This window comes from Gopherus evgoodei, chromosome 3 (assembly GCF_007399415.2).
Source record: "Gopherus evgoodei ecotype Sinaloan lineage chromosome 3, rGopEvg1_v1.p, whole genome shotgun sequence".
NCBI lineage: Eukaryota > Metazoa > Chordata > Testudines > Testudinidae > Gopherus > Gopherus evgoodei.
In genome coordinates this window covers 166,990,857-167,006,549 of record NC_044324.1, presented here as the reverse complement: position 1 = coordinate 167,006,549, position 15,693 = coordinate 166,990,857, and the positions used below count along the sequence as shown (strand labels likewise).

Here is a 15,693-nt window from a genome sequence, read left to right as displayed (position 1 = left end):
GTTTCACTAAAATCTGTTTTAAATTAATTTAAACTGGTACAGACCTCTCCATGGGAACACACATTGGTTAACAATGGTCATATCAATTTAGCTTAGTTTGGTAACAGTGTGTGCAGGCAAGGTCTCGGGCTTCTGTATTTACCTTCTCTCCATGGCACAGGTATAATGTGCACCTAGTTTACGCTACCAGGGAGATTTTTTTTCCAATTGACAACACTTTGAAACCTCACTTAGGATTGGGAAAAACCAAGCCATGCTTCTCCTGCCTTCCAACTTCATCTATAAGATTTTGAAGTGAACTTGGCAGATGATGCCATGCAGAACACGAGACAATCCAACTTGCTCTCCCTCAGAGCACCTGGAAGCCAAATGTAGTGAATGCTTGTTTGTGTCACTGAAGCCGGCAGATACAGGTAAAGACATCAGGAGCTGAGAATCTGAGTTACCACTGGATGTGCTTCAAGCCCAGAACATGGTCAGCATTTTCCCTGAGATACCTGCTTATGAGATAATTCCCTCAAGCACACCACCTCTTCTATCCCCACATATATTACAGAACAAGTATTTGGTAAAGGAGATGTATATTTATTCACTTTACAAAGAGGGCAGTATTTAGTTGCAACAGCTCCATTTATAGACAAATATACTGTACATTATACTGGTGAATGGCTCAAACCTTTACCGTTTCTTGCTCTTAAAAATGTGTTTATGCCACGTCAGCTTCCATTACCTTAGCAAATAGCAATCCTTGTTCTGCCACTGAGAGATTAAAAATCAGTAATAAACGTATACACTTTGCGTTACATATTCACAAGCAATCACCCTCCCTCTCCCCTAATTTTTTTCCATTCCCCCTCCCCCTCAAGATGAAGTCTCTTCCCGGGTCAGCATTAAACTTATATACAGGATCAATTAAAACAAATTAGAAACCACTGATAGTTCTAATGTCCTTCTGAAGCACAAAAAAAGCTATAGATTTATACATACATATAAAAGTCAAGTCCAATTTTGTTTAAAAAAGAAAAAAGCTGTTTGAAAGCAGGTTGGCATTCAGACATTGCCAAGGCATGGGTAAACCTATGAGGAGAAAATGAAGAAATTCAATAGTGAATTTAAATATTACAAAAATATTTATTTTTATTTTATTTTATTTTGAAAAAATGCAGCAGGATGCCCACTTGCTATCGCTAACTGAAGCGACAAGAGAAGGTACAGTCTGATCTTTGATCTGTTATATTTTAAACACATTCAATGTAAAGCTGCAACAAGTTAACCACACAAATGGCGGTGGCAGGTTTATTTCACTTGAATACAAATATGCTTGTCCATGAAATGGGTGTAATCTGACCATGAGATGGCAGAAATGTTATATATAAGCTCAGGGATATGGGACAAGAGAAGGCTGGCATGGTTAAACATTCTGGATTCAGGAATGCACAGTGCCCAGAAGAGCCTCTGCACATGGGGAGTGCAGACTCATGCCTGGCTATGTGACTACAGCTACTTTCAGCAAGGTGATCCAGAATTTTAGAGTTCTGGCAGCCCACTTCTTTTAATAGGTGTTTCGTTTTTGTTTAAAACGATCTGTTATTCTTCTTCACTTTCATTTTCTGGGTCCAAATCAGACTCCCCATTGATTTCTTTTTCAACAGCCATTTCTTGTTCATCGGATTGCTCCCCTTTTTCTTCATCAGCTTGTTCCCCTTTCTCTTCATCAGATTGCTCCCCTTTCTCTTCATCTTCATCCCAGTTCTCCTGGAACAAAAAAAACAAAAAACCAGGAACAGCTTAATATTTGGTACAAGCATTTTTGCAATCCTATATTTCTGTGATCAGTCAAGTGAAGGACTGAAGTCCTGGACAAAGAATTTTACTTACATCTGAATCTTTATCTGCAATCATCTCATCTTCAGAACCATCCTCGGAGGATTCTGTAAATGGAAAATGCTACATAAGTCAGGAGCACACAACAGGTTTGATGCAGTCTTTACTCAAATGAAATCCAAGATCACGTGCCACTACATATATTAACTGGCTGTGCCATTTAAGACATCTACCAAAACTGAACATTAGGTTATTTTGATCAGTATAAATCAAGCACTGTTGCTCAATCATCCTATGCACAATATTTCAGAGTTGACATAAGACCCAAACCTCAGGTCTACAGATATTTTAAATCTTCTGGATTCTGGACAGATTTGGAAGCGTCTTCTAGTGATTTATCTTCAGGAAAGGTGCATTCTGCACTACAGACCTGGGCCAACAAATCTGGATTCTTGGCACTAGAGTTAAGTTTGCAGTTACCACCAGAGTTTTCATAACCAGAGAGGAAAAAATCCAACCAACCAAAAAGCTACTTGACAACTCCATGCCACCTTTTCCCCTCCAGTCTTCAAGCAAATCCTCCATGGTAGATCACACAGCGAGAGGCACAGAATTGGAATGTGGATGGCTGGCAAACGTTAGCTGTAACCTTAGTAAAGCAGCTGAGCTACACTAAGGGCTTGGCTACACTCACACTTTACAGCGCTGCAACTGGGGTGTGAAAAAACACCCCCCTGAGCGCTGCAAGATACAGCGCTGTAAAGCGTCAGTGTAATCAGGGCAGCAGCACTGGGAGCGCGGCTCCCAGCGCTGCAAGCTACATCCGTAAGGGATGTGGTTTACGTGCAGCGCTGGGAGAGCTCTCTCCCAGCGCTGCCGCTCTGACTACTGCGGCAGCGCTTTGAAATTCCAAATGTAGCCATACCCTAAGTGTACAATGGTTCGATCTGTTCAAGGTAACCCCACATGAAGTCTTCTGCTCACCTTCCTCATACACTAGTTTTGCAGTCTGATTAATATCAGTTGCATCCTGTATTTTTTCCAGTGCTGCGACCTAAAAGAAATTTGCAAATATCACAATAAATTGCAGTCATGTAATCCAACCTTACAACCTACCAAGAGTTTACAAAACTCATCACAATTTAAGTGAAATCTTCATCAAGCCTGGATTTTATTCTTCCATGCATATCTGTAGTTTTAAAACAGTTGAGTATTTAGGATGGGCAGAAAAGTTATAATATTAAAGAGAAGAGACACGCATCTTAAGTGGTTTAAAATTCTCCTACTTATTTCCAGTCTAAAAATCTTGAGGGTCAGCATATAAATCAGAAGGAAAAATGTGACTGAACCTTCAATGAAAACACATCCCCAATTAACTAATATTAAGTCAGTTTAGAAAAATATGGTCAGTAGCAAGATGCTCCTTAATCAACTGTGCTGCCTTCAGCATTATCAGTGTGACTACCCAGCAATTGTACTGAGCTGTGGATGGCAGGTTTCGTTGCATCAAATTTGAAGACAACCACTACTTCCGACATGATTTCCATCTTATACTCCAACGTTTATAGCTTGAACTCACCTGGGTGATGATAAGATAGAGTTTTCCATGGAGGCGAGAGAGCTTCTGCAATGTTTTTACTCTGCTCTCCATTAACTGATACAGCATACCCAGCTGAGGAACCAGGTCTGGCAACTTTAGAGAAAAAAAGCACAAGAATGAGGCTGTTTTGTTGTCCTCTTCCACTTCATAAGAAGATTCTAAACTGCATAGGCAGCACCTAAAATGGAATCCTTGCTCATATCGTGTCTCAGACAAAATGAGAACTGAGATTTCACTACATATGAACGATTATTACTTCAAGCAGTCTGCTAAACCAATGCTTGGCTCTATCCACTTTCAGCTCATGCAGATCTAATTTTCCTTCTTTACTTGACTGTGGTTTACAGCATTAAGAGAACTGATGGGAAGGGCTAGTATGAATGGGAACTGCACAAGTATCAGCTGAGAGTCTGGGAATGTCAATGCACATCAATGCTAACCTACGAACTCCCATATTGTAGACCTGGAGCTTTCTGGAACAGAAGGCCAATTGCGCCAAACTAATGGTTTCTTATCACTAGGTCAAGACTAAATTCATCCTTCACTTGTGGCAGGCTTTGAAGCCAGAAGCCAAGAGGCTAAATGCTCCTGCATTAGCTTATCCAAGACACCCAGCTAATACTCCACTTCCAGCATACTTTTATGCAGTAAAGCTAGCTGCACTCGAGAAAGTTTCCAGTTAGTCTGCAGTAGGAAAGTACTTGGGCAATTTCTGTTTAAGAAGTTCACCCAAAAGGCTAGATCATCATATATTAAGCCAGCTCTGTGTGTAACTCCATAACTAACAGACGCATGGCCAAGCAGTTTGATTCAGAGCTAATGGTTGTACTGGATAATGCCAGCTACCAGGTAATTTATAGCATGTTGTGGCAAAAAAAGTGTTGCCCATGACATGAAACATCTTTTTTGGAGAGGTTCATTTAGACAGTGGTAGCACCAGATTAGGATGTTAGGAGGGTTGACTTTTAATGGAAGAGCAGAGGTACACTTTAGTTAGCTGCAAGCACTGACCATAGAGCAAGATACTTACTGTGGAAAGGTAGGATGCATGTATAGTGAAAACAGATTTTAGCCACCGGACCATTTGTGAGGCACTGGAGAAGAGAAGAGCACAATAAATCAAAAATGAGTGTAGCCAAGAGAATGAACCCCTTATGTTTTGACCACTAAAATGGTTTAAATCAAAATGCCGCAGCATTTTGTTTTAGAAAAGAGAAGCCAAGCTAGAAATAAGAACAATTCATCTACACAGATAGGAGACGTAAACAGTTCCATTAGAACTGGAACAGTCATTTAAGTGTCTGAGTTGTACTAAATTTGCTCTTCGTTGTTGCTTCCAATATCTTCCCTGACAAGTTTAGATTGATCAAAGATCTAAAGCATTCTTTTTTTTTTTCCCCTTTCTTTCTTCAAATTGTGGAGTAAATTTGCTTCCCAACCTAACAGGGTAGATAGCTCTGGGAGTCCTGAACTGGTCCCAGTACTGATAGAACAGGCTCTACACAGTGCTGAGATGACTAATCCAGTAGCTATTTAACAATTCTTCTCAATATAAACAAGTTTTACTATTTTGTGATTTACAGGTTAATATACAATTCAGATTAGATTATCCTTTGTGGTATTTATCTTTGCAAACCACATTAACTCCCAATATTGACAGATATACAAATATTCAGTGTATGCACTATTTTAATTCTGAAATCAGAAACTAAATCTGAGATTACTTGACCCCGCCCCTCCCCACATACACTTCTGCCACTCTTCTGGCCCCCACTCCAGGTTATAAGTGACATTCTGATTTGGGAAAGGCAGTGAATAAGTATATTCTAACTGCAACTTATTTAACCCGTTTATTAAGAGCGGTTTCATAATTCATAGATGTATTTATATACACACACACTTCTTTCTTAATGGCTGACCTATTCATTTAAGGATTTTAACTAAGTTTCTGAAACATTAAAAGGCCATTGCGTTAACAAAGATTTTTGGTCAATATAACTGAGATTTTAGAAGCCCTCCACCGAGCAAAATGTCTCTTCTATTAACACAATAAAAGTGCACAATCAAAAACATTTCAGTATAAAGTTTATTCAGAGGTACTACTGTGTATTATATTCATTCAAAAATCACACTGCATTTACTGCATATTTTGTTTCTCTAACAAAAATATAAGAATGCCTAAGTTTTAGCCATTTCTCTCTAGGGCAATTAAGGCACCTACTGAAGTTATCTGTTTATGTGTGATAACATAATTTCGATTTATATGCAATATCACAAAATGGACATATGCAGTTTCTTCATTTCCCTGTCCTCTTGCTGGAGTTAACAGATTTTTGGATATTTGTCCTCAACTCTACTACTTTATATGTATACGGATACTTGTAGGTTTTAGCTGCTGGCTGTGAGTTAAACTATTTTGTTTTAATCATAAACTGCTGATACAAGTGGCCAGAAGTCCAGTGGATAATGAGTTAAGGGAATATTGTTTCCATACTCAGATGCCCTTTTCCATTTCTCTTACATTTTGATGTATGCAATGATTTCTCAAACAGACTGAGTTCAGAGAGAAACGCCCCCAGACAGCTGGAACCTCCATCAGTCAAGTCAGATATTTCCTTTCATGAGGCTATAGTTTTAAAATCACTACCGTGGGCCTCCTCCAAACAAATGTAAAAGCACCATTCCTTTAAAAGTCAGCTAAGCTTCCTTGTGAATCATTTCTCTTACCTGTATGGGTGACCTTGCAACCTCTTTGTAAGCTGAAGAAAGAAAGATGAGGTCACTTAGAAGTCTGGTATACATGACAGTTCTCATCCTAACATTACATCTGTATATCAACCCAGAAATCAGGGCACAAAAATCCTCAGATATTTAAAGTCTGCTAGAAATCACCAGTGCTAAAAAAGACATACACTGTGAAGCTCATGTTGGTTGCACTATGTCCTTGTTCAGTGCACTGACTGCTTTTGGGGAAGTGTCTGAATCGGTTATCAGTTCAAAAGAGAAATCCACTTCTGGGTAAAGTTACACTTGAAACATTTCAGTCCAAATACAACTGGTGGGGTTTTTTCAAATCTAGTTGAATACATGTAGAGAATTAAGATTAAAAAAGGTAACAATGCTTAAGTGACTTAGGCTCTAAAACCAATTTTCGAAAGTGACTCAAGGTACTTAGGAATCCAAGTATCATTGGAAGTCAATGGGACTTGGGCTCCTAAATCACTTCTGACAATGGGACTTAAGCACTGTAAACAAAATGTTCCCCCTCAACTGGAAGTACAAGTTCAATGCAACACTGTTGCTACCATGCCAGCTAAGTATGTATAAGGTCCCCATCACTGTAGTATCGCTGAGTGCCTCTAAGTATGAATGGAGTTCTCCTCACACTACCCTCTCAGGTCGGAGAATTATCCCCATTTTATACATGAGGGTCTGAGGCGCAGATATTAAGTCACTCAGTCTCAAAGAAAGTCACAGAAGGAGGAAATAGCAAAACCAGGAACTGAACTCTGATCTCCTGAGTCCTAGACCTGTGTCTTCACAAAACCATCTTCCTAGTTTTTATTGTGGGAAAAAAACACCAGAGTTAATCCCTAGCAGGACTGACAGTAAGACAAGTTTACTGAATGTGCAGTTATTTTGCACGGTTTCAGAGTAATGCAGAACCTGACTCAGCTCTCCTGAATTAAACATTTCAGTGACAAGTCAAACTAGTCAAAGCTGGCCTCTGATAAGTGCCCACACCAGTATGAGGCTAATACCTCGTTAACACAACGAGGACAATAAGCCCAACTCTGGGAATGATATTGTTTCCAATATTTGCCTCAGAAGACAATTGTCAGAGTCAAGACAAAAACTGCTTCAATACTGGATAACCTCCACACCGAATCTATGGAGTAAAACCGGTGTATATTTGGACTTCCCAAGCAAGAAGAAAAGCCCAGCGTTAACTTGTTCTACAACAGCAGAAGTTCTACAGCAGTAATTCTCCTACCTCATGCAGCAATGGAATGACCGCATGTACAGGTATCTTAGCTATTGTGTTCTTTATTAAAGCTTCCTTCCTTGTTTGAAGCACTTTCTGTGAAAAGAGGGGGAAAATATGAGATCAGAGAAACATCAATCAATAAATACGTATGTATACAATCAAGGACACCAAGGACATATCTACAGGGCACAGAACAGGAGACAGAAAAAGATGAGGTTTGAATCTCTGATGCTCACATCTCAACCTTGTATGTAAAGTTTGAGCACATGTATGCCAGAGACAAGATGAGCATGGAGTCGTCATTAATGGGGCACTTTCTAAAGAGACAAGCAAGTCCTTTGAGTGATATGCAAAAAAGCTGCTAGCATGTTTGCAAATTACAGAAGAGGTGTTTTTTCAGTAAATATAGTGCTCATGAAAAAAAATGCTGGAATGATTAGGTCATGGACACAACTTCATTTTATCCATCATGTAGCCACTCCATGTAAAGATTGAGGCATGCTGGAGGAAGTTTTCCTAGCTACTGTCAGTGTTCCACCTGTACTGTAGATAAAGGACTTCAGATTCAGGATTCCCAATGCAGCACCAAATTTCTCTTAAATTTAACCCTCCCATTCCTACACACACCCCCAACAGCAGGTTTATCAATCAACTGACTTGTGGGCCCTCCAATACTTATTTATCCAAAGCATATCCACTCAGAAGATCTCAAGTCAGGTCTAAGTAGAAACCATGCTCTAATCAAACCCAAAGGAAAAAGTGACACATTATTAACATTAATGGAAGAACAAGTCAACTGTGACACTACAGAATTTATATGGTTAGATAACTATTTTAACCTGACCTGTGAGGAAATGTTATGTTTAATTTTGAGAAAAGACGCTAATGGGGACCTGATAGTCTTCAAATATGTTAAAAGGAGAATGTTGATCAATTGTTCTCCACATTCATTGAAGGTAGAACAAGAAACACTCAATCAGCTTAATCTGCAGCAAGGGAAATTTAAATTACATATTAGGAAAAATTTTCCAACTATAAGGATAGTTAAGTATTGAAACATGTTACCTAGCGAGGCTGTGGACTACTCATCACTGAAGGTCTTTTAAGTATAATTTAGACAAACAACTGCCAGGGATAGTCTAGATATACTGTATGTGGTCCTGCCTGAGTGTGAGATGAAAATCTTTCAAAAGTCCCTTCCAGCCCTACATTTCTATGTTGTACAACACAAATCGACTAGCTTTGAAATCCAGGGGTTGGGAGGTGGGGGGAAATCCAGAAGACATCTTGCAAAGCAGATCAAATAGAAAAAAATTAGCAAATGTCATCAATAAAACAACATATATATGACAGGTAAACATAAAGGCACTTCTGTTTCTATGCTGCAAGGCAGTGGGATAATGCAAAAAGCAGCGGAGCGCAAGTGGAAAAATAACACTAGTCATACAGTCTAGTATGCACAAGAAGCCACTTCACAAGTCTAAGCAGAATAACTGAGCATCACATGGTGCTCTTATAACACTTACATTTAAGATATTAGGATCATTGCTTTCCAAGCCCTGAACCAAAAGCACCGCAAAGCTGTCAGTTTGTGGAAGGCCACCTTTTCTTTTTATTTTCACAGTATCAATATCCATTGCACCAAGACGGTCTTCAATGCTATCCTGCAGAAGAAATAAATATGGACAGTGTCACAAACCAACTTGCAACCAAATACATAAGGCTCGGACTCTATCAATTATGTTTTTTCAGAGGTGTTTTCTGAGCCACCAGCTGAAGAGCACTGAACCCTCTGCAACAGTTCTCAAGCTCAAATCCTATCTTGCTATATTTTTTACGCAGGACAAGTTCTCATCTCTCATGACATAGCAGAGACATTCAGGAAAGAAGGAGCAAGACGAGCTGGAGAAAGGGAATATGGCACCTGTGTTGAGAAGTGGGGGTCCAAAGCCCAGCAACATGCTCCAGCAGAGAGAAGGCAAGAATACAATAAAGTTCTTCAACAACATGGTAGATCTGTGGGCAACATGTAGGACTTGGATGCAAGACTGCCATCATTCACAGCTGTAGGGGAGCTCATCCCAGACGAAACTCATTCACATCAACTGATAGTATAACAGTTAGCTCTCGGTCATTATTTTGGCCAAAAGGGGAAACAGTCCAATCTGGCATGCTTATTACTGTTTAGTAAGAGCACTTTGATTACCTCTTTGTCTCCAGGTTTTCTTTTGCTTTCCATTTTCTGCATTCCAGAGGACTGAGATTTGATGGCTGCACTATGTCCAGGAATTCCAGGCACTAAAACTTTGGCTTCTTTGCTCACAACAGGCGTTTTTACCTAGCGATAAAGAGACATTCACACACAAATAGGAAACATGTTCAGGTGTGTTTTCTGTAGTCCAAAACACTGGTTTATTGTTTCAGACCCAGACACACGGCAAAACCATTCCCTGCCACATATTAATATCTCCTCTCAGAATCCATGTCTGGTAGTAGGACAAGAAAGTCCTATAAGGAAGTTTAAGGTTGATCCAAGTGGACCATTTGCTAAACTAACTCAATTAATATTTTTAACTGGGCTAATTATGCACCAAGTGAGAATCATTTATTTATATTCCAGGGTGTTCAACTAGAGGAAGTGTTTCCTAATTACACTTAACAGAAACACTTGTATCTTTGCTGGAAATGTATATAGTAAGTGTAGAAAATGTAACACCTTCAAACAGGGATTGCCCTACCTACTGCTGAAAGGCATTCTTGTTTAAGGTTGTGCAATGCTCCCAACATTCTTTGGCTGTTGCTTGCTTTGTCCACTGCTTGCAAGAAGAGCAGCCCGTTGGAGCTAGCTGGTGGGGGCTTGGAACTAGGGTAGGTCGGCAGCGCCCTCATCAGCTCCCTTAAGTTCCTGGTGTGGCAGTCGCTCAGCAGGCTATCAATTGTCAAAAAGTTCAGATGTCCCTCCCCACACTGCCCTGTGCTGTACCTGCCCTCTGCCCTGGAGCTGCTCCCAGAAGCCTCCTGATGGTGTGCAGAAGGTTGGGAGGAAAAGGGGTGCTGATATCAGGGTGCCTCTCCTAGCTCCTGTACCCCATCTCCACAGAGCAGGGTGGGGACACGACAGAGCTCAGGACCAGGACGAAGGGAGCTTGCTGGCAGCAGCTGCTGTCTCAACTTGCCGATCTCCTTAAAAAGGCAGTGTACTTACAGTGGAGTCAGCTACTTAAATGGGCAATGCTCTCTCTCACATACATGATGTGTGTCTGTCTCACACACATATGCACCCCCCAGCACTTTGGAAAGTGGGGGGAGTGGTGCACTCCAGTGGGATAGCGTGGGTTCATTATTACATTCAGTTTCCACACGGAATGTCTGCAGCCACTGCCATGCGTCTATTGTGTCTCTTCCCTTCATTCGTAGTGCCTTGTAGAGTGTGAGGCTACATTAACGTGTTAACTCTTGAGGGCTCAGCCAAGTGCTAGTTCATCATTTAGCAGTAAGACATTCCCTGGGAAATATCCCACGCTCTGACTCAATCACCTCAACCAAGCTCCACAATCATCATTGCTGTGTACAGTTTGGAATTGTTTAAAATGTATACTGTGTCTGTCCTTTGTCTGGCAAAAAAAAATTTCCCTGGAACCTAACTCCCTCCCCCCCCCCCACCATTTACACGAATTATGGGGAAACTGGATTCATTTAACATCATTTCGCTTAAAGTAGCATTTTATAGGAACATAACTACAATGTTAAGTGAGGAGTTACTGTATATGTACTTGTGCGGCAGGAGAGAGGGCATAAACTACAACAGACAAAAAGAAGGGGGCGTGCAATCAAGTTTGCACACTAGAGCAGTGGTTCTCATTTAGGGAGGTAGAATACAAGTATCTGAATTAAATCAGGCCAGGATGCTTGAATAAGCAACCCTTTATCACAGAAAGAAACACCATGGGATCTTTAATGAATACAAGGAAGTTGAGTTGTAAGTCTCAACTGAAAGTCAGCACATCCAGCAGCACAGTGATTATGCTGGATCAGTGCGGATGCATGGAAGCGTGACACATACAGAATTCCAATAATCACTTATTGCAGAAACCTGTTAGGGGTCATCCATTCAAGCACTGACCCGACTTAATCCTTCTTGCTTTGAAATATGATAGGTTCCCAGTGAGCAGTAGCACTGGATGTCAGTGCTCCAATACAGACTACTATAATGACTGTAGCGAACTCCTTCTATCACCTCATTTCCAGTAAGATTTAGGTGTAGTAGGCAAAAAGAGATATTCTAGTTTCAGGCTGTTACAGTACAGCAGGTTTTGAAACCTACTCCAGCTACAGATATTCGTAGGGAAGTGCCAAGTGCATGACACATGGAACTCTTCTCCAGAAGGCATGCTCAGACAGCCAAGAGAAATGTGTCTTCATGGAATTCAGCAATAAGCGAAACCAAGACGAAAGTCATCACAGCAAGCCCAAGATTCCCTATAGCTTTCACTTTGGTGCGTCTATCATTGGCTTCATGACTACAAAAGAACACAAGCCCACATCAGGCTCACAGAAACCCAGAGATGTAGCAGTAATCCGAAACCTAATAAGCCAACTCATACAGCAAAATGAAGTGTGCCACAGATTCTTGGTGTTTCAACTCAGAGTTATCAGTAAGTGTAGTTTAAGAAAATGCCACCTCTATACATTTACACTTGTGGGCTAAGCACACTGAGTCTACAAGCCAGGAATCTTCTGAGCAGAGTGTCCACCGGGCCAACTCATATCATAATACAGGGTTCCCAGGGTAAAAAAGGGGGAGCATCCTCTGCCTTTTTGTTCTTTCTACTAATTCAGAAATTCTTAACCTGAAGAAAGCTGAGACTCCAAATTACAAAGGCAGGGGCAAGGATTATACAGCAACAACACCCTTCACCAAAAGCCACTTACTGATAAGTGTCTTCAAGGTACCCTTTCCTTCTAATACTCTGTGAACCCTGTACATGGGCCAGAGGTGAAAAATGGTCTCAACACACATTGCTGTGTAGGATTTCAAGTTCACATTCCCAGGTGCTGTATCCCTGGGAATTAGAACATATGAAGGCCACCTCACAGAAAAGACAGGACACTGGATTTAAGAATCTACAAAAAAGGCAGGATTAATTTTACAGAAATACTAAAACAAGAACACCCAAGCATTGCTCAGCTGAGGGCTGCAAGGGCAAGTTGTCATGATGCAAGGATCTGCCCCTAACTGGCAAAAATTGGAGATGCCTACTCTTGAGCATAGAGATGAAAGCAGTACTAGTCCTAGTCACCAATACCCTATCTCCATTCAAGCACTGTGTGCTAGGACCAGTAAAAGCCAATGAGATGCATTTTGTTCAAGGAATGCTATTTGTTATTGAACTTCTCCTCAGAAGTAACCAGTGTAGAACCCTATCTTCTCTGCTAAAATGCAAGGCTTAGTATTGATAAATAAAAAACTGGAACAGGGACTAGTTTCTTTCAAACACTCACCTTTGATACAGACATTTCTGTTTGAAGTGCCATGGTCTTTTTAACATCCCTTATCAAGCATATGTGAGATTCAGTGGTGTTCAAGGACTAACATGGGGGAAAAAAGAAACAATGGTGTGTTTAAATTATGTGGACTGTGACTCATGAAGCTACTTCAGCAGGTTAGAAATAACTTAGCAGGCATCATCAGTAAAGTGAAATTTCGGTTACTTCAGGAAAGCAGTTGCTGTGCTTTTCCCCAAGTCACCAGATTCCTATGTCTTTCAAGGGAACTTGTTCAGGTAATGGAGGACCTTCAACTGAGGCATAAATTTATTATCACCAGTTTTAAAGTTGCTGCAATGGAGTGGTCAACAATGCCTGTTGGAACAACAGCAGGAAATACCCCCAACATTAGCTATATTGTGTTTAATAAAAAGAAAGCAGAATCAAAATTCCCTTTCAGACAGCTGTACTAAGGGCACTGGACACACCACAGGAAGGAGTGGCTTTACCTTGCTATGCAAGTCCACATTAAAAATTCCTCCATTCAGAGAGTAGTTGGGAGTTTGTGTTACATGCTTACAAAACATTAGGTTGCAAATCGAGTAGGATTTACATACCATTCTCTCAATGACGGGTTGTAAGGTGTTTCCATACACAAGCAGTAATGACTGCTTGTCGGAGCAAAATGCAGCTGCTAGAATAGGGACTGGTTTTGGCATGGCGTCACTATCCTTTCCAGATGTTGCTATCTGGATAGTACAATTTGATGTTAAGGGCTTTTTGCAGTATCTGAAAAGAAATTATTTCATCAAAATAGATTTAGTTAAAAGCAAGAATACTTTGCCTTTCTATAGCACCTTCTATTAGCTCTCCAATCAACTAAATCTCAACAGTTTATAATTTTAAAGGTGGGTTATGTGAGGCACAAGGAGGTTAAGCAACTTGTCTAAATGTGACAGTCAATAGCAGAGCTGAGTGTAGAATGCAAGAAACTAATTTTCACAGTCCTCTGCTCTAGCCACTAGATAATGGTCTCCCACAGTTACATATCCAAGGTACCAACTTTACAGAACACAAGTTCTGAGAAATAAACATAGTGTCTGAGAGGCAACTGGGTCCTATCTTATGACAAGGATGTAACAGTTTAAGACCTGAACAGGACCATACTCGGAAATGACTACAAACTGCCTTGCGGTATCGCTGGGTTCTTCTAAAATATAAGGTTAAGATAAAGAATTTTGAATTTTTAGAATACCAACTTACCCATTTAAGATGTGTTCAAATAAATGCAACTGTCCATCTCTGCATACAACTGCTAACTTCACTGGCTGAAAGAAAGTCACAATATAGGGTCTTTATTAGATCAGAGAACAAACTTCCAGTTATTGATACATCATGAGAAATTAACATATGCTACTATGGTAGGAACTTAAATTAAATCTACTGAAGTACCACTGATATAGGCAGTCCCACTAAAATGGCTTGAACACAAGTGGAGAGGCATAGGTTTGGTAACTGTTTAATAAAGCAGGATTTTCAGCATATCTACATGGAGGCTGTTTCTATAGAACATGTATGCGAGACAGCAAATCAGCCATAACGTGCCTCTTTGGCCAACTACCGATATACATATAATATATCATATTCTATCTGAGATCTCTACAGCAATGGATGAAAAAGTAGAAAGCCTGGCTTGAGGTAGTGCATTTTAAGAAGAAAGGTGAAGGATGTAGGGAAGAGGCTTAAACAGAGACTGAAATGTGTTATGGAACACGCTTCAGCTGTGTCATCTGTGAAAAAGATCTGTTTTAACTCCTCGATTCTTTTATGTAGAAGTTTCCTGCAGAACATCCTAACGTGCTAAAAATCTGACTTATGGAATGCATACCTGATACAATATATTAAATTGTAGTTCGTTCAAAATTCAGTGGGATTGTCCTTGCCTCCTCATTTCAGGAAAACCATGGCAATACTTGAACCGTATTTTGGAAAGAAACATGCTTATTTTGTGCTACAAGATGTGGCAAATAACTGACTGCTAATAAATTGTTTCAATTTTAGAGTCAGTTAACATTTTCAACAAGAATGCTGAAAAACATTTAAGGGACGGAAGTCTGAATGCTGTTACTTTGTAGCTCCCAAGTCTAACACCAGTTCTCAAACAAACCCATTAATTTGCATTCAACACTCATCCTTGCTTACCACACACCAGAGTGTTTTAGAGTCATAGAATACTAGGCTTGGAAGGGACCTCAGGAGGTCATCTAATCCAACCCCCTGCTCAAAGCAGGGCCAATCCCCAGATTTTACCCAGTTCCCCAAATGGCCCTCTCAAGGATTGATCTCACAACCCTGGGTTTAGCAGGCCAATGCTCAGATCACTGAGCTATCCCTCCCCCCATTAAGAAGAAATCAGCACTGAAAACTTGAAACCAAAAATGTACAAGTTCAAACTACTTCTCTTACCTCCTCTTTGCTTTCTGACATTGTTAGGTCAACAAAGATTGGCTCATCTGTAACAGTAAAAGACATCACAGCATTCTTGTCTCTTCTATCTGATCTGATCTGCCTGGAGACACAAACAGCACATATTTAGCGTAGTAAGAAAAAACATTCATTACTCTGCTACTCTCTGCATCATCACTGAAGGAGAGCACAATATTATAAATCCCCTGAACAGTGACCATCTACAACCCAGCTCTATGTGGATTAAAGACTTATCAACTAAAAAGTATTTTAACTATTCAAAGCTCACCGTGCCAATCATATGTTTTCTTAAAATTCTAAGAGTGTT

The 15,693-nt window shown here is 40.3% G+C and overlaps 1 protein-coding gene and 1 non-coding gene across 2 annotated transcripts in view; both read right to left on the bottom strand.

Annotated features, from left to right (window-relative positions):
• Window positions 1–562: 562 nt before the first annotated feature.
• WDR43 (WD repeat domain 43) overlaps window positions 563–15,693 on the bottom strand; it is a 34,911-nt gene continuing 19,780 nt past the window's right edge. The window contains exons 6-18 of the mRNA XM_030557334.1: window positions 15,366–15,468; window positions 14,163–14,227; window positions 13,517–13,688; window positions 12,915–13,001; window positions 9,619–9,750; window positions 8,939–9,076; window positions 7,419–7,505; window positions 6,152–6,183; window positions 4,455–4,518; window positions 3,404–3,517; window positions 2,809–2,878; window positions 1,879–1,931; window positions 563–1,755 (exon numbers count right to left, since the gene is read on the bottom strand). Of these exons, the coding sequence (XP_030413194.1) occupies window positions 1,588–1,755; window positions 1,879–1,931; window positions 2,809–2,878; window positions 3,404–3,517; window positions 4,455–4,518; window positions 6,152–6,183; window positions 7,419–7,505; window positions 8,939–9,076; window positions 9,619–9,750; window positions 12,915–13,001; window positions 13,517–13,688; window positions 14,163–14,227; window positions 15,366–15,468 (1,285 nt within the window). The 3' untranslated portion in view covers window positions 563–1,587. The remainder of the gene's footprint in view (window positions 1,756–1,878; window positions 1,932–2,808; window positions 2,879–3,403; window positions 3,518–4,454; window positions 4,519–6,151; window positions 6,184–7,418; window positions 7,506–8,938; window positions 9,077–9,618; window positions 9,751–12,914; window positions 13,002–13,516; window positions 13,689–14,162; window positions 14,228–15,365; window positions 15,469–15,693) is intronic.
• On the bottom strand, window positions 11,802–11,879 carry LOC115649558. Its single transcript, XR_003999870.1, has one exon. It is a non-coding gene; the product is annotated as a small nucleolar RNA SNORD53/SNORD92 (small nucleolar RNA).